At 45.8% G+C, this 21,310-nt stretch overlaps 1 protein-coding gene across 5 annotated transcripts in view; it reads right to left on the bottom strand.

The window, feature by feature from the left end:
• Window positions 1–17,240: 17,240 nt before the first annotated feature.
• The window catches only part of LOC134969682 (anillin-like), a 102,828-nt gene continuing 98,758 nt past the window's right edge, over window positions 17,241–21,310 (bottom strand). For 4 of the 5 annotated variants that reach the window (XM_063945786.1, XM_063945784.1, XM_063945782.1 and 1 more), the window contains 5 exons: window positions 19,858–19,911; window positions 19,043–19,129; window positions 18,845–18,952; window positions 18,584–18,756; window positions 17,241–17,678 (listed from right to left, as the gene is read on the bottom strand). In XM_063945786.1, coding sequence (XP_063801856.1) covers window positions 17,543–17,678; window positions 18,584–18,756; window positions 18,845–18,952; window positions 19,043–19,129; window positions 19,858–19,911 — 558 coding nt within the window. In that variant the 3' untranslated portion in view covers window positions 17,241–17,542. The remainder of the gene's footprint in view (window positions 17,679–18,583; window positions 18,757–18,844; window positions 18,953–19,042; window positions 19,130–19,857; window positions 19,912–21,310) is intronic. The other variant, XM_063945785.1, reaches the window with a different exon arrangement.

Genomic DNA, 21,310 nt, shown 5'->3' with positions numbered 1-21,310 from the left:
GACTGACTTTCCTCTCTCCCTGAGTGAGCACAAAACCTAAGTAATCAACATGCTTTTTACACCATTGCATTTTTATTTTGGACACCTTGTGTCCACATTCACAAAGCCAGTTTAGTAATGAAACACCATCCTCTCGGCAGGCCTCCTCAGTTTTACTACAGAGCAGCAGATCATCTGCATACTGTAGCAGGACTGAACCATGGTGAGGTTGCCAGGGCCTCAATGTGGCCTGGAGACAACAGGTGCATCAATAATCTGCACCAGGTAAGTTGTTTACCCTCAAAAGAAAAGGCAAAAAGTAATTGTGTCTGTGAATCTACAGGTATGCTGAAAAAGGCATTCTTCAAATCAAATACAGAGAAGAACGCAGCATCTGCAGGGATTGCAGAAATGAGTGAGTTTACATCTGGGACAATTGGTGCAATTGGGACAATTAGCTGATTGATCGCTCTGAGATTCTGTACAAATCTTATACTGCCATCAGCTTTGGCAACAGGGTTCACAGGAGTACAGTATGGTGATACAATATGTCTGAGAATACCCTGTTGTAAGAATTGCTGTATGAGACCTTCTATAAACAGGTTGTGAGTCGGGTTTGAGATTGGCCTTATGTGGTGTGCATGAGATTAGGCCAGTGTCATATGGACCTTCTGACCAAAGAGCGGGGTTTACTTGAGCTAAGTCAGGCATTGGTGGGTAGGTTGTTAATGAAGGTGGAAATGAGTAAGCTTTCTGAGTTAAGCAAAGGTAAGCCAGCGTCATCTGTCCAGCAGTCCTTAAACCTTTTCCAAAACTCAGTAACAGACTCCGAGGGTTTCAGTTTACAAGCTACAGCGACAGGCAAAAAAACACAGGCAAAGGAGCACGGGTTTTAAAGACTTCCTTCATATGTGTATAGCTGCGTCCTTTGCAAGCTTTGCGCAAATAAGATATACAGCCATCGAGGGTAATAGTGGGCTTGGGACAGTGTTTTACTATTATCTAAACTCTGGGTTACTGGTGCGTTAGGGATAGAGCTAGTGGACGCACCCTCCAGCAGTGGAGTTGGAGGCGATCCCATCTGGTGTGAAAGGGTTACTGCTGCCAAGAGATCTGTGTCCTCAAGCGCAGGATACATTGGAATGCAAGGGGGAGGGAGAGGGTTTTCAAAGATTTACAGTTTATCACTGCTTCGCTTCTGTGCTGTTGGGAACTGACATTTTTGTAATCCTCCATATAGAAAGGGTAATTACTGCCTTCCCGTAGGAATGGGTCCTGTCCTGCTTTCTCTGTCCATCCCGCTAAATTATCCACCCATGGGTTAACTAAGTAATACTCTGAGGTAGAGTTGCGGGCGACATACATCTTGCATGTCTCACCAGGGAGGGGCGGGGGATATGTAGTTTTTTTTACTCTGACTAGAGCCCATTGTCAGACAGTAATATAAATCAACAGTACAACTTTAAAAGAAAATATCTAAAATATACAACACTCTACTTACTATACATGCATCAGCTAACCAGTTAATTAGTCATTGACAATATCACAATATTATCTGTATAGTGAGAACATGAAATCTTTTGACGTGTACGATACTTACCATTCGTACAAGATGTCAGAAAAATACAGCGTTTTAAACAGGAAGCAGGAAAAGTGTTTGAGTAAAGATATCTGGCAGACGAAAACTTACCAGCCGTCTGGACCAAATATAAGAACTTATCTCACTACAAACATACAAGAATATATAGACGATCAAATCGAGGTATTCTCTACGTTACGTATAGACCCCAGGTCTATTTTAAGTATCCCAGATACTAACGTCACGTTATGTATAGACTCCCAGGTCTATTTTAAGTATCCCAGATACTAACGTCTTTGGAGAGTTGCGCTTGGACCCCTGGTCCCTTCTCAGACGTATCTTTAAGTCCCAGACATTAAAGATGTTTGGTCACGTGTTCCCAGAACACTGACACGGATTCAGCTTCAGTGTATGACCGCAATCCCGCATGGCAAAGACAGACAATAAATTCTCTATCCTTACCACTCGGGGACGATCACTGAATCGCGGACAGAGCCCCCACTTGAAAGGATTGCCCCTATATTCTTTAACCCTCGATGTGATGGCCTCTTAGACGTCTGTGAGTGTAAACCTTTAGCCACAAGTTACATGCACAACACAAGCAGTAAAGATTCACACTGTTTATTGTTCGTTTAACAAAAGTATATAAAAGAAAGGATTTAGGGCGTGTATATCCCAAGTCAATAACTAATTGGACAGAACACAAAAAGGGGCTAACATAACATGATTGGCTAGGAACTGCCGCAGTGGAAGGATATGCATATATGGGCAAGTTTGTATTTCAAATAGGGAGGTTGTTCACACGGTATAAAAAAAAGATAAGAGACAAGGACAGTAGCAAGGAATGTGCTGGAACATTAAGTTCTATAACACAAGCAATTCTATGACATTGAAGCAGAGACTAGCTTTAACCCTTTCAGTTACCATATAAGAAGTATTCATTCCTAGTAATGCCCCTAGTAAAGATGAGCTCGGAAATGTTTGTTGGACCATGTACAGACCCTTAATACGGGATGAGAAGGATTGAATGAATACTTCGCCTGACCTAGAAGCTTGTTAAACTTTTTTTTTTTTGTCTCTTGCAGTAATAGAAAACTCTCCATCTGGATAAGATCACTGGTAAACACTAATTTGGCAAATGGGAGGTGGCTGTCTCTGTGCAAATGGACGGGCTCAATAAGGCATTGAGTGTCAGGGTGCAGACTTCTTTGCAAAATTGGAGAACAACAGGTTTAGAGGTTGAGGACGGTAAGTATACTGGCACATACAGGAAAGACCCATCAGTCCAAACCCCAGATCCCTAATGGTCAATAATATGTTACACTTGTAGGAAGGAAGGGCATTTTGCCAGAGATTGTAGGAGTAGTAGGACACATAGTCAATATAGATCCCCTAGACAGAAAACACAAGCCACATTATTAAACACATAGACGGGACCAAGGGACATATAAGTAAGGAATCATAAGCCATATAGAAAACACAGATTCGGCTAATGGGAAGAACAAAATAAATGCAACATTACCCTTTGACAAAACTTGCTGGGGTTAAGATGGGGCCTCTAAACTTTTGCTTCTTTTTCCTAGCAGAAATGGCCCCTGATTAACTTAATTTTGTTAGATATGATATACATATACTATACTCACGCTCAGGAAGTACAAAGTATGTTAGACACCCACGAAGACTAATGTCGCATTCTACTGTTCTAGATGCATGTCCATCATAGGTAGAGGAAATTATCTCACAGATACCGGGTTCCCTATGAACTCAGGATGGACAGGACACTGGATTGATGGTTGGGATACTCCCAATAGCAATATGATAAACACAGAAATTTTTTTAAGGGGAGTAGACCAAGTAGAGAATCACTTCCCCGTAGTGCCCAATCCAGTTGTCAAATTTTTATAAAATCTTCACCTCTACAAACTCATCTGTCACCAACCTCTATTCTGTTTCTCTACAGTTTCCTCTTCATCTTTTGCGTTCACACAGGGTGGTACAATACATAAACTCAATTACAGTTCAAACTCCACATGCCTAGGTCCTTCAGAGTTCTGCCCGAACCCAGTATATCTCAACAACACAATGACACCAGTATTACTGCAGTGTGCCTTGTCATGCACAAAGGGTGGAGAATGGGAATACTGGTGAAGGGAAATTTTGTATAGACACCGATATGCCTGTTGGTGAATGGCAAACCTGACATTTTCTTTTTCATTTTCTTCTTCTTTCTCTCCTCTAGAGATGTTTCTTTTTTTTTGAGTTATGCTCATGGTACTCTACATTGCAAACACACGATAGTAAATTAAGAAACAAAAATTTGTGTTCCCTACAGGAAAAGGCAGTCTGGAGGAAAAAGGGGTATGGCCAGGAGTCCTCAGGACTGTGGGCAGGTGGACACGGTAAGCCAGTAGCCTCCAGAGCATACCTTCCAAGTCTAGCTGAGGTGGCAAATGGTCTGACTCATCTAGGCAAAGAGGGTAGGTGCAGGCTGATGAGAGCCTACTGGTGTGCGCCAGGATTCTATTCTCATCCAGGTAAGAGAGCAATGACCTGTCTTGCTTGCTTGAGGAAGAATATTGGTAAAGCAATACCAACAGAGCCATCCCATATCCCTCCTGCAGACGGATCTTTTCAGGAAATACAAATCGACTTCGTACAGTTAACACCCTTTAGGAATTATTGTTATGTATTGGTGTGCACTGATGTTTTCTCAAACTGGGTAGAGGCATTTCCTGCCGCCACGGATGCTGCTGTGTTTACCGCAAAGAAAAAATTGCGCAGAAATTTGTGTGTAGATAATGGTACCCCTAGAAGTAGAAGCAAAGCTTGAAATTGTACCATTGTGATCATAGATACGGCCACTAGTATTATGTAGCTTCGGAACCACTCACAGATCTTCACTCAACGAATCACCCTCTTCGAAATTTGTTTTTGTTTTGGTATTTGTGTTTTTTGGGTTGTTTTTGGAAGACAACCTCATGTCATGATTGATCCGCACAATGATCAGAAATATACCAATGAGGTGACAGTACAGTACCTTATTGAGATGAGCCAGCATTTGAGAACTTGACAAAAGAACTTGAAACTGTAGATTGCTGGTATGCCAAATACTAACTGTCTTGATTGTGAACCAAGAGACTGTGTGATTGTTCTTACGCTCAGGTTGCCTAATAAACAGGTGGGAGGGACCATACCAAGTTTTGCTGACAGCACTATCCCAGTGAAAGTAGCCGAGAGAGAGACTTGGGTCCACGATTCCCATTGCAGGAAAGTCGGTAGTCCGGAAGGAACTCGTAAATGGAGTGAGATCGCAAAAGTATCACCAGAGACTCTGTTCCGTGAAGACTGAGAGGCGGCACTGTTGAACACTACCTGAGCGTACTAAAGGATTGCAGAAAGACCAGTCATTGTAATTGATTTGTTATGAACAAGAGTTGTTTTGTTCTATTTCTCTTTTCTCTCTTTCCCGCTGAAAAACATTTTTTTTTCATGATATTCTATTTTTGCGAGTTTTTTTTTTGAGGAGTCGAGTGTGGGACTGGAACTGGAACTGGAGGAAGGCGTGATTTGATTATAGGATCCCAGGATTAGCCGATCAGTTTCTTAAAGTCAGAAAAAAAAATCAAAGTTCTAGTAGTTATGGAGTTCAGAGGTAATGGCTATTCACACATTGCAGATAAAGAGCTCATTAATATATGTGGAAGAAAGGTTTAGGAGTGGCTCTCCCCGACTCCGAAGGTTTATGTTATTTAGGAAGGACACTACTTATAACCCTTGTTCAATGATTAAACAGACCTAGCATACGTTCCAGAAATGGAAACAATGTTCAGAAAATGATAGGAATATGTAGATCATGAAAATTTTATGTCACTGTCACGATTTGTTTGTCTTCTTCATCTACCCAGCAGAACCTCAATCGAATCCAAACATCAGTGTACAAAGACGTAGGTACATGTATGTCTGAAATGTTCGTCGCAAAATCAGACATTATAGGCCAAAGCACTGTCCCAGCATACTCTATAGGTTGAATGTTGTCCCAAACCCTACCAGTGGTCCCGTGACCGCCGAGTGCATATAGAGGATGTCTCGTCCTCCTCCCTGTCTTTCCCAAATATAGTCAAGTGTCTGATTTGCGAAATGAATACATACTTGTGTCTAGGTCACAGATTATTGTCTGCAATATTTTTTCTTATGTTAATAATTGATGGCAGTTATTGTTTGCTGCCAAAGGGTGGACTGTCGAAGTAAAAAATATGACATAAAAAGAACATATAAACTACACACATATGAGTCGCTATACTTGCAAATACGCGCAGCGAGCACAGCAATATATGGTAACACACGCATTTACACGAAAATGCCACAGAGATGGATTCGACACTTATTTCATACAGTACATAATTATAATATCAAGCGCCAGACATCATGATGATTTAAAATTATATAATGAAGTAATGTCATGTATGTGTATTATTTGAACGAAGCAAGATAGACCTGTCATATTTACTATTAAAGCAACCAGATTAATGTGTAGATTCATTTGATACTTGTTATTAAGTTGTAGGACATTGCAACAAATAATTATGATTAAATGTATGTAAGCTAAAATCACTTTTATTAGAAAAATAGATATTCCAAACAGGTAGCGGACAGGAAGCTCAGGCCAGCCCTTTGGACGTCCCCAAGGCTGAACCTGTTTAGCATATACAAAGAGACTAGTGACTCATCATGAATGAGTAAGTTCCCTCCCCCAACTAGATAACACATTGCTGATCACACAGGAGTCAGTTGCTGTTTGGTCTGAGACGATGATGGAGTTCTTGCATGATTTTACAGAGAGAGAGAGAGAGTCATATGGAGGGACAAATTTATATGAGAAAGATATGGTAATTGTATCGCTGGCCTGTAACTATGTATTTTGTATTAACTGATTACTGTGCTATTGTATCCATGTAACTATAGGTATACTGTACATTGTAATATATTTTGAATCCATATCCTTTTAATAACAAATATATATACATCAATGAGCTTTGGAACTCAGATAATGTGTGGGTGTATTGTTTTCTCTTATGGGATGCAGTGTTTTGCTATGTACAGTGCACATTCATGGCACATGGTAATAAGAGGTGCAGGCGTTTACAATATATATTAGAGCGGACATCTTAAATATTTGTGAGAAAGCATTTTGGCATTCACAGTGGGTTATTTTGTTTCTGTGCAGGGTAAATACTGGCTGCTTTATTTTTACACTACAATTTAGATTGCAGATTGAACTCACCACACCCAAATCTAACTCTCTCTGCAAATGTTATATCTGCCTCCCCTGCAGTGCACATGGTTTTGCCCAACTGCTAACAAAGTTCCTGCTGCGATCAACTCAGAATTACCCCCTGTGTCCCCAGCACTAGTACACATATATGCCCTGGTGGTCTAGTGCAGCTGCAGGGAAAACTTAATGGTCCGGGAAGCCTTGATGAGGCTTGGGAGATTATTCATATATTTGCACAAATATATGTAACCAAGATCTCTGAATTCTAATATTGTGTAGGATTTACATCTGGTTACTGGTATTATTCAGGGTGCTGGGGGAAACAAAATTACTTTTTTTTCTTGCTTAGAAATACCCCTCCCTTTCAAGCACCTGAATGACATCACTAAGCTAATTGAGCATCTACCACTATATATGTCTGTTGTGAGAGGCAGAAAGGATCCTGCATTAGGAGGAGGTGCAGGTCCTGACATGCCATATGGAGCACTATGGGGTTGCTCCAAGGTAGGTAGCTCTTAGCTTAGATATATACAAGGAGCCATTATCATGTGGCTTTTTGCTGGGTAATAATAGACTCAGATTGGGGTAACGGAGGTGTGGGGTGCGGTGCCCATGGATTGGCCGGGGTGGATGGCTCTAGTGAGGCATACCATTACATTCTATTAACACTTATCACTTACTAATTTCTTTATTAACATTATCTCATTATTTTTGTATAACTTTCTGTATATAGCTTCGGCTTCCGAACACTAATCTATTAACACTTTAGTTTTTTCACTGGAGTGCTTCCCTGGGCTTTCGCTGATTCTTGGGGTGCCGCACCCTGCACCTAGATATAGCAATAGGGATCCCCAATATACAGAGAGGCCTTGACGAGGCTTGGGATGTAATTAAATTGGAGAAATAATGTTAAAGAAATTAGTACTTTTTTTTGGGTGCCACACCCTGCACCTAGATATAGCGCCAGGGACCCCAGATATACAGAGAGGCCTTGACGCGGCTTTGGGGCTTATTCATACATTTGCACAAATATATGTAACCGAGATCTCTGAATTCTAATATTGTGTGGGATTTAAATCTGGTTAGTTATCACTCAGGGTGCTGGTGGAAACAAAATGCCTGTTTTTCTTGCTTAGAAATACCCCTCCCTTTCAAGCACCTGAATGATTTCACTAAGCTAATTGAGCGTCTTCCACTATATATGTCTACTGTGATATAAGATTACCTGGGCTGCGCTATTTAGGTTGCAGATTTATGTTTATGCAGTGCGATATATCTCATGTGGTTTTAAAACCACATGCGATCGCACTGCGATGGGAGAGATATTAAGTGCAGCACATATCTTGAGACACGACATTCGAGAGGCGTGCCCACGCATCGCGTCTCAAGGTACCTAAAATGTGCATACAATCCTTCCCTTTCTGACAGATGAGGTCGAAATCGAAGGTTAGCACCGATTATCTCACAAGTGTATGGGCTACATTAGTGCCAAGTTTGTCAATCAGCACAATGTTCTGGCATTCACAATTGGACTGAATCATGTTATGGAAAGGACAATGGCTAATTACCAAATGCAGGCAAGAACTGGCAACAGACAGTTCTTAAGAGCGCACAAAGAATCAGATCATCCCAGCTGCAAGGGATTTCCTCTGTTGTTGGCCCGCCTCTCTGAATTGGTAAAGTTCGTACCACGGGGGTGATTCCGAGTTGATTGCTAGCTGCTGCTGTTGTTGTTCGCAGCGCTGCGATCAAGCTAAAAATCGGCATTTCTGCGCATGCCCCGCAATGCGCACGCGCGACGTACGGGTACAAAGCCCTTTGTGGTTTTGCACAGGTTCTAGCGAAGATTTCTTTCGCACTGGCGGCAGCTAGAAGATTGACAGGAAGGGGGCGTTGCTGGGTGTCAACTGACCGTTTTCAGGGAGTGTTTGCAAAAACGCAGGCGTGTCTGAAAAAACGCAGGCGTGGCTGGGCGGGTGTAGGACGTCAAATCCGGACACGAATAGGCTGAAGTGATCGCAAGCGCTGAGTAGGTTCAGAGCTACTCTGAAACTGCACAAACTGTTTTTGCAGAGCTCGGCTGCACATGCGTTCGCACCTCTGCTAAGCTAAAATACACTCCCCAGTGGGCGGTGGCATAGCGTTTGCACGGCTGCTAAAACTAGCCAGCGAGCGATCAACTCGGAATGAGGGCCCACGCCCTCCTCCTCTCAGGCTCGTCAACTAGGGCACCCACGCGTTCCGACCCTGCCTGGGTCTTTCTCAAGGTAAGCTCCGTTCATGAATGCCTTTCCTATCTCCAAAAGTAGTTTAAAAATTCCCTTGAACCCTTTGGTCCCAGCACAGCTGACCACTGACAGTCCGGTCACATGATGTTTCACTCCATTAGTCTGCATGATACTGCCCTGTCTTGGATTTCTTCCTACCTCTCTGACCGGTCATTCTCTGTCTCCTCTCATGACTCCACCTCCCCCCACTTCCACTAACTGTAGGTGTACCCCAAGGTTCTGTCCTTGGTCCTCTTCTTTTCTCTCTCTATACGTCCTCACTGGGTAAGCTCATTAGCTCTTTTGATTTCCAATATCATCTCTACGCTGATGACACCCAAATCTATCTTTCCTCTCCGGACCTCTCCCCTCACTCGTATCTCCAACTGTCTCTCTGCTATCTCCTCCTGGATGTCCCAGCGCTTTCTTACACTTAACATGTCTAAGACTGAGCTGATCATTTTCCCTCCCTCCCACATAACCTCACCTCCTACAATCTCATTATCTATATATGGCACTATCATCTCCTCTAGCCCCCAAGTGCGCTGTCTTGGAGTAATCCTTGACTCCTCCCTCTCCTTCAAACCACACATTCAGCACCTCTCACAAACCTGCCATTTTAATCTAAAAAATATTTCCAGGATCAGACCCTTTCTTACCCAGGATGCTACTAAGACCCTCATCCACTCGTACTGGTCATCTCCAGACTGGATTACTGTAACCTCCTTCTTACTGGCATTCCTGACAAATACCTCTCTCCATTCCAATCTATCCTCAATGATGCTGCCCGGCTCATTTTCCTCACCAAACGCACTACATCCACCTCTCCTCTCCTACAAGACCTTCACTGGCTTCCCTACCCTTTCAGAATCCATTTCAAGCTTCTCACACTCACTTACAAAGCCCTCACCCACTCCTCACCCATTTACATCTCTGACCATATCTCCCTCTACAATTCCCACCCGTCCTCTTCGCTCTAATGCATGCCGACTCACCTGCCTACTGATTACTTCCTCCCACTCCTACCTCCAAGATTTCTCACATGCGGCTCCCTTTCTCTGGAATTCCCTACCTCTCCCCCTCAGACTCTCCACCTCTCTACAAAACTTCAAACGAGCTCTCAAGACCCACTTCTTCACCAAATCTCATCCTAACCCTCTGTTCCACGCCCTCTATATACCCCGTCTGTGTCACCCGTATGTCTACCCCTCCCCTTTAGAATGTAAGCTCTCACGAGCAGGGCCCTCTTCCCTCATGTGCTTATCCTTTCTCTTACTTTAATAATCTTCAACTTCATCAACTCCAGCAGTCCTCTGCCTCTTGATACTTATTCCAGTGTCATCTGCTGATGTAGCTGTTTATTTACCCTGTGTTGTCCTATATTGTCTTCAACTGTAAGTTGACGTTTTCCTGTTTTATTTGTTTATGTACTAATTGGGCGCTGTGGAACCCTTGTGGCGCCATATAAATAAAGGATAATAATAATAATAAAATAATGACAAACTTGGCACTAACTTGTTCAGTTTTTACTGTGTTGAATAACCACAATGGCACATATTGTCTTAATGTGTATTCGTGATGTGACATTAAAATAAGATTTTACTTACCGATAAATCTATTTCTCGTAGTCCGTAGTGGATGCTGGGACTCCGTAAGGACCATGGGGAATAGCGGCTCCGCAGGAGACAGGGCACAAGAATAAAAGCTTTAGGATCAGGTGGTGTGCACTGGCTCCTCCCCCTATGACCCTCCTCCAAGCCTCAGTTAGGATACTGTGCCCGGACGAGCGTACATAATAAGGAAGGATATTGAATCCCGGGTAAGACTCATACCAGCCACACCAATCACACCGTACAACTTGTGATCTGAACCCAGTTAACAGTATGATAAAACGAAAAGGAGCCTCTGAAAAGATGGCTCACAACAATAATAACCCGAATTTTTGTAACAATAACTATATACAAGTATTGCAGACAATCCGCACTTGGGATGGGCGCCCAGCATCCACTACGGACTACGAGAAATAGATTTATCGGTAAGTAAAATCTTATTTTCTCTGACGTCCTAGTGGATGCTGGGACTCCGTAAGGACCATGGGGATTATACCAAAGCTCCCAAACGGGCGGGAGAGTGCGGATGACTCTGCAGCACCGAATGAGAGAACTGCAGGTCCTCCTCAGCCAGGGTATCAAATTTGTAGAATTTTGCAAACGTGTTTGCCCCTGACCAAGTAGCTGCTCGGCAAAGTTGTAAAGCCGAGACCCCTCGGGCAGCCGCCCAAGATGAGCCCACTTTCCTTGTGGAATGGGCTTTTACCGATTTTGGCTGTGGCAGGCCTGCCACAGAATGTGCAAGCTGAATTGTACTACAAATCCAACGAGCAATCGTCTGCTTAGAAGCAGGAGCACCCAGCTTGTTGGGTGCATACAGGATAAACAGCGAGTCAGATTTTCTGACTCCAGCCGTCCTGGAAACATATTTTCAGGGCCCTGACAACGTCAAGCAACTTGGAGTCCTCCAAGTCCCTAGTAGCCGCAGGTACCACAATAGGTTGGTTCATGTGAAATGCAGAAACCACCTTAGGTAGAAATTGAGGACGAGTCCTCAATTCTGCCCTGTCAGAATGAAAAATTAAGTAAGGACTTTTATATGATAAAGCCGCCAATTCTGACACACGCCTGGCTGAAGCCAGGGCTAACAGCATCGTCACCTTCCATGTGAGATATTTGAAGTCCACAGTGGTGAGTGGTTCAAACCAATGTGACTTTAGAAAACTCAACACAACATTGAGATCCCAAGGTGCCACTGGAGGCACAAAAGGAGGCTGTATATGCAGTACCCCTTTTACAAATGTCTGAACTTCAGGCATTGAAGCCAGTTCTTTCTGGAAGAAAATCGACAGGGCCGAAATTTGAACCTTAATGGACCCTAATTTTAGGCCCATAGATAGTCCTGTTTGCAGGAAATGGAGGAAACGACCCAGTTGAAATTCCTCTGTAGGGGCCTTCTTGGCCTCACACCACGCAACATATTTTCGCCAAATGCGGTGATAATGTTTTGCGGTTACGTCCTTCCTGGCCTTGACCAGGGTAGGGATGACTTCATCTGGAATGCCTTTTTCCCTCAGGATCCGGCGTTCAACCGCCATGCCGTCAAACGCAGCCGCGGTAAGTCTTGGAACAGACAAGGCCCCTGCTGGAGCAGGTCCTTTCTCAGAGGTAGAGGCCACGGTTCGTCCGTGAGCATCTCTTGAAGTTCCGGGTACCAAGTCCTTCTTGGCCAATCCGGAGCCACGAGTATAGTTCTTACTCCTCTCCTTCTTATGATTCTCAGTACCTTTGGTATGAGAGGCAGAGGAGGGAACACATACACTGACTGGTACACCCACGGCGTTACCAGGGCGTCCACCGCTATTGCCTGAGGGTCCCTTGACCTGGCGCAATATCTGTCTAGTTTTTTGTTTAGACGGGACGCCATCATGTCCACCTTTGGTTCTTCCCAACGGTTTACTATCAGGTGGAAGACTTCTGGGTGAAGTCCCCACTCTCCCGGGTGGAGGTCGTGTCTGCTGAGGAAGTCTGCTTCCCAGTTGTCCACTCCCGGAATGAACACTGCTGACAGCGCTATCACATGATTTTCCGCCCAGCGAAGAATCCTTGCAGCTTCTGCCATTGCCCTCCTGCTTCTCGTGCCGCCCTGTCTGTTTACGTGGGCGACTGACGTGATGTTGTCCGATTGGATCAATACCGCCTGACCCTGAAGCAGGGGTTTCGCTTGACTTAGGGCATTGTAAATGGCCCTTAGTTCCAGAATGTTTATATGAAGAGATGCTTCCATGCTTGACCACAAGCCCTGGAAATTTCTTCCCTGTGTGACTGCTCCCCAGCCTCTCAGGCTTGCATCCGTGGTCACCAGGATCCAATCCTGAATGCCAAATCTGCGGCCCTCTAGTAGATGAGCACTCTGCAGCCACCACAGAAGAGACACCCTTGTCCTTGGCGACAGGGTTATCCGCTGATGCATCTGAAGATGCGATCCGGACCATTTGTCCAGCAGATCCCACTGAAAAGTTCTTGCATGGAATCTTCCGAATGGAACCGCTTCGTAAGAAGCCACCATTTTTCCCAGGACCCTCGTGCACTGATGCACTGACACCTGGCCTGGTTTTAGGAGGTCCCTGACTAGCTCGGATAACTCCCTGGCCTTCTCCTCCGGGAGAAACACCTTTTTCTGGACTGTGTCCAGAATCATTCCTAGGAACAGTAGACGTGTCGTAGGAATCAGCTGCGATTTTGGAATATTTAGGATCCACCCGTGCTGACGTAACACTACCTGAGATAGTGCTACTCCGACTTCTAACTGTTCCCTGGACCTTGCCCTTATCAGGAGATCGTCCAAGTAAGGGATAATTAAGATGCCTTTTCTTCGAAGAATCATAATTTCGGCCATTACCTTGGTAAAGACCCGAGGTGCCGTGGACAACCCAAACGGCAGCATCTGAAACTGATAATGACAGTTTTGTACTACAAACCTGAGGTACCCTTGGTGAGACGGGTAGATTGGGACGTGGAGATAAGCATCCTTGATGTCCAGAGACACCATATAGTCCCCTACTTCCAGGTTTGCTATCACCGCTCTGAGTGATTCCATCTTGAATTTGAACCTCTTTATGTAAGTGTTCAAGGATTTCAGATTTAAAATTGGTATCACCGAGCCGTCCGGCTTCGGTACCACAAACAGCGTGGAATAATACCCCTTTCCCTGTTGTAGGAGGGGTACCTTGATTATCACCTGCTGGGAATACAGCTTGTGAATGGCTTCCAAAACTGCCTCCCTGTCGGAGGGAGACTTTGGTAGAGCAGACTTCAGGAACCGGCGAGGGGGAAACGCCTCGAATTCCAGTTTGTACCCCTGCGATACTACCTGTAGAATCCAGGGGTCCACTTGCGAGTGAGCCCACTGCGCGTTGAAATTCTTGAGACGGGCCCCCACCATGTCTGAGTCTGCTTGTAAAGCCCCAGCGTCATGCTGAAGACTTGGCAGAAGCAGGGGAGGGCTTCTGCTCCTGGGAAGCGGCTGCATGGTGCAGTCTTTTTCCCCTTCCTCTGCCCCGGGGCAGGAAGGAATGGCCTTTAGCTCGCTTGTACTTATGGGAACGAAAGGACTGAGTTTGAAAAGACTGTCTTTTTCTGCTGATGTGAAGTGACCTGGGGTAAAAAGGTGGATTTTCCAGCCGTTGCCGTGGCCACCAGGTCCGATAGACCAGCCCCAAATAACTCCTCCCCTTTATACGGCAATACTTCCATATGTCGTTTGGAATCCGCATCGCCTGACCACTGTCGCGTCCATAACGCTCTTCTGGCAGAAATGGACACAGCACTTACTCTTGATGCCAGGGTGCAGATATCCCTCTGTGCATCACGCATATATAGTAATGCATCCTTCAAATGCTCTATAGTTAGCAGTATATTGTCCCTATCCAGGGTATCAATATTTTCAGTCAGGGAATCCGACCACGCGACTCCAGCACTGCACATCCAGGCTGAAGCGATTGCTGGTCGCAGTATAACACCAGTATGTGTGTATATACTTTTAAGAATATTTTCCAGCCTTCTATCTGCTGGTTCCTTGAGGGTGGCCGTATCAGGAGACGGTAACGCTACTTGTTTAGATAAACGTGTGAGCGCCTTATCTACCCTAGGGGGTGTTTCCCAACGCGTCCTAACCTCTGACGGGAAAGGATATAGTGCCAATAATTTTTTAGAAATTAGCAGTTTTTTGTCGGGGGAAACCCACGCTTTATCACACACCTCATTTAACTCATCTGACTCAGGGAAAACTATTGGTAGTTTTTTCACACCCCACATAATACCCTTCTTTGTGGTACTTGTAGTGTCAGAAATGTTCAATGCCTCCTTCATTGCCGTGATCATGTAACGTGTGGCCCTACTGGACATTACGTTTGTCTCCTCACCGTCGACACTAGACTCAGTATCTGTGTCGACCCACTGAGGTAACGGGCGTTTTAGGGCCCCTGACGGTGTCTGAGACGCCTGGACAGGCACTAATTGATTTGCCGGCTGTCTCATGTCATCAACCGTTTTTTGCAAAGTGCTGACATTATCACTTAATTCTTTAAATACGATCATCCAGTCAGGTGTCGACACCCTAGGGGGTGACATCACTAACCCAGGCAATTGCTCCGCCTCCACATCATTTTCCTCCTCATACATGTCGACACACACGTACTGACACACAGCACACACACCGGGAATGCTCTGATAGAGGACAGGACCCCACAAGCCCTTTGGAGAGACAGAGGGAGAGTCTGCCAGCACACACCAAGCGCTATATATATATATATACAGGGATAACCTTATATAAGTGTTATTCCCTTATAGCTGCTGTTTATATAATTTTTAGCTGCCAATAGTGCCCCCCCTTCTCTTTTTTACCCTGATTCTGTAGCAAGTCTGCAGGGGAGAGTCAGGGAGCCGTCCTTCCAGCGGAGCTGTGAGGGAAAATGGCGCTTGTGTGCTGAGGAGATAGGCTCCGCCCCTTCACGACGTCCTTATCTCCCGCTCTTTTCTGTAATAATGGCAGGGGTTAAAATACATCCATATAGCCCAAGAGCTATATGTGATGTATTCTTTTGCCAACCTAAGGTATTATCTGTTATATTGCGTCTCAGGGCGCTCCCCCCCAGCGCCCTGCACCCTCAGTGACCGGAGTGTGAAGTGTGCTGAGAGCAATGGTGCACAGCTGGGGTGCTGTGCGCTACCTTAGTCTGAAGACAGGATCGTCTTCTGCCGCCGATTTCACCGGACCTCTTCGCTCTTCTGGCTCTGTAAGGGGGCCGGCGGCGCGGCTCCGGGACCCATCCAGGCTGAACCTGTGATCGTCCCTCTGGAGCTAATGTCCAGTAGCCTAAGAAACCCAATCCACTCTGCACGCAGGTGAGTCCGTTTCTTCTCCCCTTAGTCCCACGATGCAGTGAGCCTGTTGCCAGCAGGACTCACTGAAAATAAAAAACCTAAAATACACTTTTATTCTAAGCAGCTCAGGAGAGCCACCTAGCCTGCACCCTTCTCGTTCGGGCACAAAAATCTAACTGAGGCTTGGAGGAGGGTCATAGGGGGAGGAGCCAGTGCACACCACCTGATCCTAAAGCTTTTATTCTTGTGCCCTGTCTCCTGCGGAGCCGCTATTCCCCATGGTCCTTACGGAGTCCCAGCATCCACTAGGACGTCAGAGAAATAAGTGTTTTTAAAAAGATCCATCTCTTTCTATTTTCTGTACTCATTTGAGTTAAAATCATGAGAGAAAGAGACAAGAGAGAATGTACAAAGTGACCCTTACTCCTATGTGTTTGTATTTGTTTGAATTGTAGGTAGGAGAAATCTCATTATATTGATACCCGCACTAGCAGCAGTCAGCTGCGCACTGTGAGATCTTTCTACCCATTGTATCGAATTCTTAATGTACGCTGTTCCCCTGGTGACAGGGAGAGTTCTCTTTAGAGATATTGCACAATAAACATCCTTACCTCAAGAGGACGATTGCCTTCCATCTTGCGACACTCGGGAATGCCCAATAGCAGTCCCGTTCTCCGGCTGTCCAGGGTAAACTTAGCGTCTCCAAGTTCCACCTACCACCACGCTACCGTGCAAAGACCTGGTCAGTGACCAGAGGGGTCAGCCAATGCCAAACCGGTGTGGCAAAAAGTGTGTTGACGCATACACAGCAGCAAGCGGTTTTCAGGTGGCGGTGGTGGGAGCCTGAGCAGAAACGTGGTTCCAGGTGCCACGGAAATAAGGAGCGGGTGGTGGCAGCATTGTACCCGCCCACTGCGCAGTGGGTGGAGTCAGTAACAGGCGGTTACTGACGGTAAGCGTAAATCCCCTGTTGGCCAGGTGCCGTGCGACTCAAACCCAATCCGTGACAGCTAGACGCAGCCAGTGAGGGCGGGGAAGGCATCCGGTCACAATTACGGAATCAGGTCCAATAGAAGCTTTCAGTCTCTGTGTCCCCAACACACACAGCAGATGGAAGTGTGGGAGCAAACAATACTGACCACTGTGCCCACCCCACAGAGGCAGGTGGCTGTTATTAGTAACCTGTACAGTAAAGAGAATTATAAATATTTATATATTATAGATACTTTAATGTTCAGAGATCAATATAAAATAACAGAGCAGCATTAGCCATATAAAGTACAGAATGGTATAATGATCATCTCATCCCTAACCCATCGTCTTGTGGATGAGCCCCTGGGTGTAACTATTACACCGTACAACACAGGGAGACAATTGTGACAGTGCGACTATAGGAAGCCAGAGCTGGAGACGGGTACGTCACTCAGAAATATATATAGTTCCCTTGTCCCATGGATAACAGAGCTTCAGGTATAATGCAGCGCTCAGCGCAGAACAGCAGAGCGATCAATCATTTAGGGGCTGGTTGATTTGGGGTCATCATCTTCCCTGGACTGGTTCTCCAGGTTCGCAGATCCAGCAGCACCTGGTTTAGACAGTCCATCCACAGGTCCTTCTCATCCCTCGTGTCTGCGGACAGCCAGTTTCTGGTCATAGTGCCATGGAAAGTAGAGAAAAAGCGGCACATCATTAACCAGCACTACAGGAGACATCTTACACTACACAATATATATATATATATATATATATATATATATATATACACACACACACACACACACATATACATATATATATATATATATATATATATATATACACATTTTTTTTTTACACTAAGATTTTTCTCAGCGCCACAGATATGTCCCGTATACCAGTTAACACAATATTCCCAATTGACGCTCCCCCCACTTAAGTATAATGGGGTGTCTGCGACAACCCTAAGTATAAGCAAGCGGTGGATGAGTCGCCTGCAGGAACGGATATATAATAAACACAGATAGGGTATTGCGGGTGACCTCCGGTGTCATAAATGATATAAAACACACTATAATGGTATATAAAAAGTCTGACAAATATTTATTAAAATGAGACAGCAAAATTAAAATGTCAAAACAGGGAGACAATAAAACCAAACAACTTAGAATAAATGACTATTTAAAAAAAGGCTGCTTAAAAAATTTAATCAATATGCAAATTCCATACGCTGTAAACAGAGCCCATAAAATGATCAAATAAAGTGCATATCTTTAGAGGTGAGGTGTAATTAGGATCTCCAACGCGTTTCGTCCAGCGGACTTTATCAAGGGTTCATATAAATTTATTATATATATATATATATATATATATATATATACATACATACACACACACACACACACACACACACACACACATTGTATATACCACACTGGGGAAAGGTTACATTGCCATCTGCAGCAACAAAGCGTAGGCTGCCACCTGTATCCAACTGTTGTACAGCGCTGCGGAGAATGCTGGTGCTATATGAAGAAGGAGGATAGTTACAGACCAGTGGTTATTGGCTACTCACTTGGTGAAGCACAAAGTGTTTCGGCACTGTGTGACGAGAGTGTCCAGGTCATCTTCTCTCTGAGGTCTCATGGTGATGAGCTCTATGGTGTGGGCCCGGGCACATGTCTCTCTCTTGGCTGCTTCGATCTTGGCACTAGTGCAGTTGATGAGATTTATCCTGACCAGAGGTTCCTGTATAGGAGTCACCAGCAGCAGTTAGGGGGTCTATCACTTTAATACTCAGAGATTCTGCTCTTCATCACTGTGTCGGTTGGCTCACCTTAGAGGTCTCCTGGTCAGGATATGCCCAAAATGACAAAGAGTTTCCAGACAGGAGACACCAGCGTCTGTGCCAAGCTCCCAAGCCACCGACATCCTCAAACATGGTCTACAAAGAGAAAAGACAACGGACTTGGGAAGAAAACTTCACTGGTGAACAAAAGCACAAGCTACCTGCGCACAGGCCTGGAAGACGTACCAGAAATCCGCTGCGCTGTACAGAAGAGTGGCTCTGACACTGCAACGTCAGGTACAGGTTCCCCTCCAGCGGGGATAAAAATGGCACCTGGGGGAAAAAGGACAATGAGGCCCAATAGCGAGATCTGGCACCTGGTTAGTAAAGCTAGCGTAGCGTGAGCAAATGCAGGACAGCACAGTCCAAGCGCTGCCGCGTCCGGGAAGGGGCATTATTGTGAGTTACCATAGGTTCCCGCTGCACAATATGCCGTCTACACAGCAACACTCATGGCAGTAAGGCTGCTCCGCAGCGGCCATTAATGTATGACTGCATCAAACAACAGCTACTTTTATTTCTCTATAACATACAGGCCAAAGGGTTTACAAAACCCCTATTCCTATTGGGCAATACAAGCCCGGTGAATAACCCAGAGCGGTACAAAGGTCAGCAGTAACTGCTAGAGGTCTATGTACAATGCAGAAGTCAGGGAACAGCGGGAGAAGAACTTACATCTGCTCTGCAGCGATAACATATTCCAATGAATCTTACCAAGCCCATTCTCCTTTCTTACATGTACACAGTAACTCGGGACCGTATTTAAGCACTAAGAGGCCGTATTACACAATGAGCACCCTCCCCTCTTATATTACAAATATATCTATAGATCACTGATTTTGCAACTCACAATAAAGCCAAACTGTAGTCACAGCTGTATGTGTGACCACAGCAATCCCACGGCAGAAGGAACAGGGTCATGCACCAATAATAGACTTCAGTGGACACCGCACTACTCGCTAGAAGGCACAATAAAATCCAAGAGAGGAATCTGTAACCACCTTATCCTGGAAATGACTTCCAAGTAGACGACCGACCTTCCCTTCCAATTTCATCTAGGAGGAGAGATAGGTGGGGAAGAGGTAAGAGAGCAAGGCTAGAGAAGAGGGCATAGAGCCATAAGACAGCCAGAAGGGAAATCAATAAGGACGGAGTCACGAGGCAGGTGGAGAAGAGGCGGTGTGGAAGTGTGGTGAGCAGGGAGCCACAAGATTGGTGTGTCTGTGTGGGGGAGGGGCACCTAATAAGGAAGTGTGGTGAGCTCCTCCAGGTGAGGGACCTCCAGGATGGGAGGAAAGGCGGTGGCTGGGGAGGCGTGGTGAGCAGGGAGCTACAAGACTGGTGGGGGGCGATGGGGGAAGCGTGGTGGGCAGGGAACCACAAGACTGATGGAATGGAGACAGATGGGGAAGCATGGTGAGCAGGGAGCCACAAGATGAGTGGGGAGGAAGCTGATGGGGGAAGCATGGTGAGAAGGGAACCACAAGACTGATGGAATGGAGGCAGATGGGGAAGCATGGTGAGCAGGGAGCCACAAGATGAGTGGGGAGGAAGCTGATGGGGGAAGCATGGTGAGAAGGGAACCACAAGACTGATGGAATGGAGGCAGATGGGGAAGCATGGTGAGCAGGGAGCCACAAGATGAGTGGTGAGGAGGCTTATGGGGGAAGCATGGTGAGCAGGGAACCACAAAACTGGTGGGGAGGAAGTTGATGGGGGAAGAGTGGTGAGCACAAGGAACCACAAGACTGATGGAATGTAAGCAGATGGGGAACCATGGTGAGCAGGAAGCCACAAGATTTGTGGGGAAGAAGCTGATGGGGGAAGCGTGGTGAGCAGGAAGCCACAAGATTTGTGGGGAGGAGGCTGATGGGGGAAGCATGGTGAGCAGGGAGTCACATGACTTGGGGGGAGGAGGCTGATGGGGGAAGCATGGTGAACAGGGAAACACAATATTTGTGGGACGGAGGCTGATGGGGGAAGCTTGGTGAGCAGAGAACCACAAGACTGGTGGGGAGGGGGCTGACAGGGGAAGCGTGGTGAGCAGGGAGCCACAAGACTGGTGGGGAGGAGGCTGATGGGGGAAGCATGGTGAGCAGGAAGCCACATGACTGGTGGTGAGGAGGCTGATGGGGGAAGCATGGTGAGCACAAGGAACCACAAGACTGATGGAATGTAAGCAGATGGGGAACCATGGTGAGCAGGAAGCCACAAGATTTGTGGGGAAGAAGCTGATGGGGGAAGCGTGGTGAGCAGGAAGCCACAAGATTTGTGGGGAGGAGGCTGATGGGGGAAGCATGGTGAGCAGGGAGTCACATGACTTGGGGGGAGGAGGCTGATGGGGGAAGCATGGTGAACAGGGAAACACAATATTTGTGGGACGGAGGCTGATGGGGGAAGCTTGGTGAGCAGAGAACCACAAGACTGGTGGGGAGGGGGCTGACAGGGGAAGCG

Source organism: Pseudophryne corroboree, chromosome 11 (genome assembly GCF_028390025.1).
Source record: "Pseudophryne corroboree isolate aPseCor3 chromosome 11, aPseCor3.hap2, whole genome shotgun sequence".
Taxonomy (NCBI): Eukaryota; Metazoa; Chordata; class Amphibia; order Anura; family Myobatrachidae; genus Pseudophryne; species Pseudophryne corroboree.
Note: the sequence above shows the minus strand (reverse complement) of the source record. Positions and strands in the feature narration are given on the sequence as shown.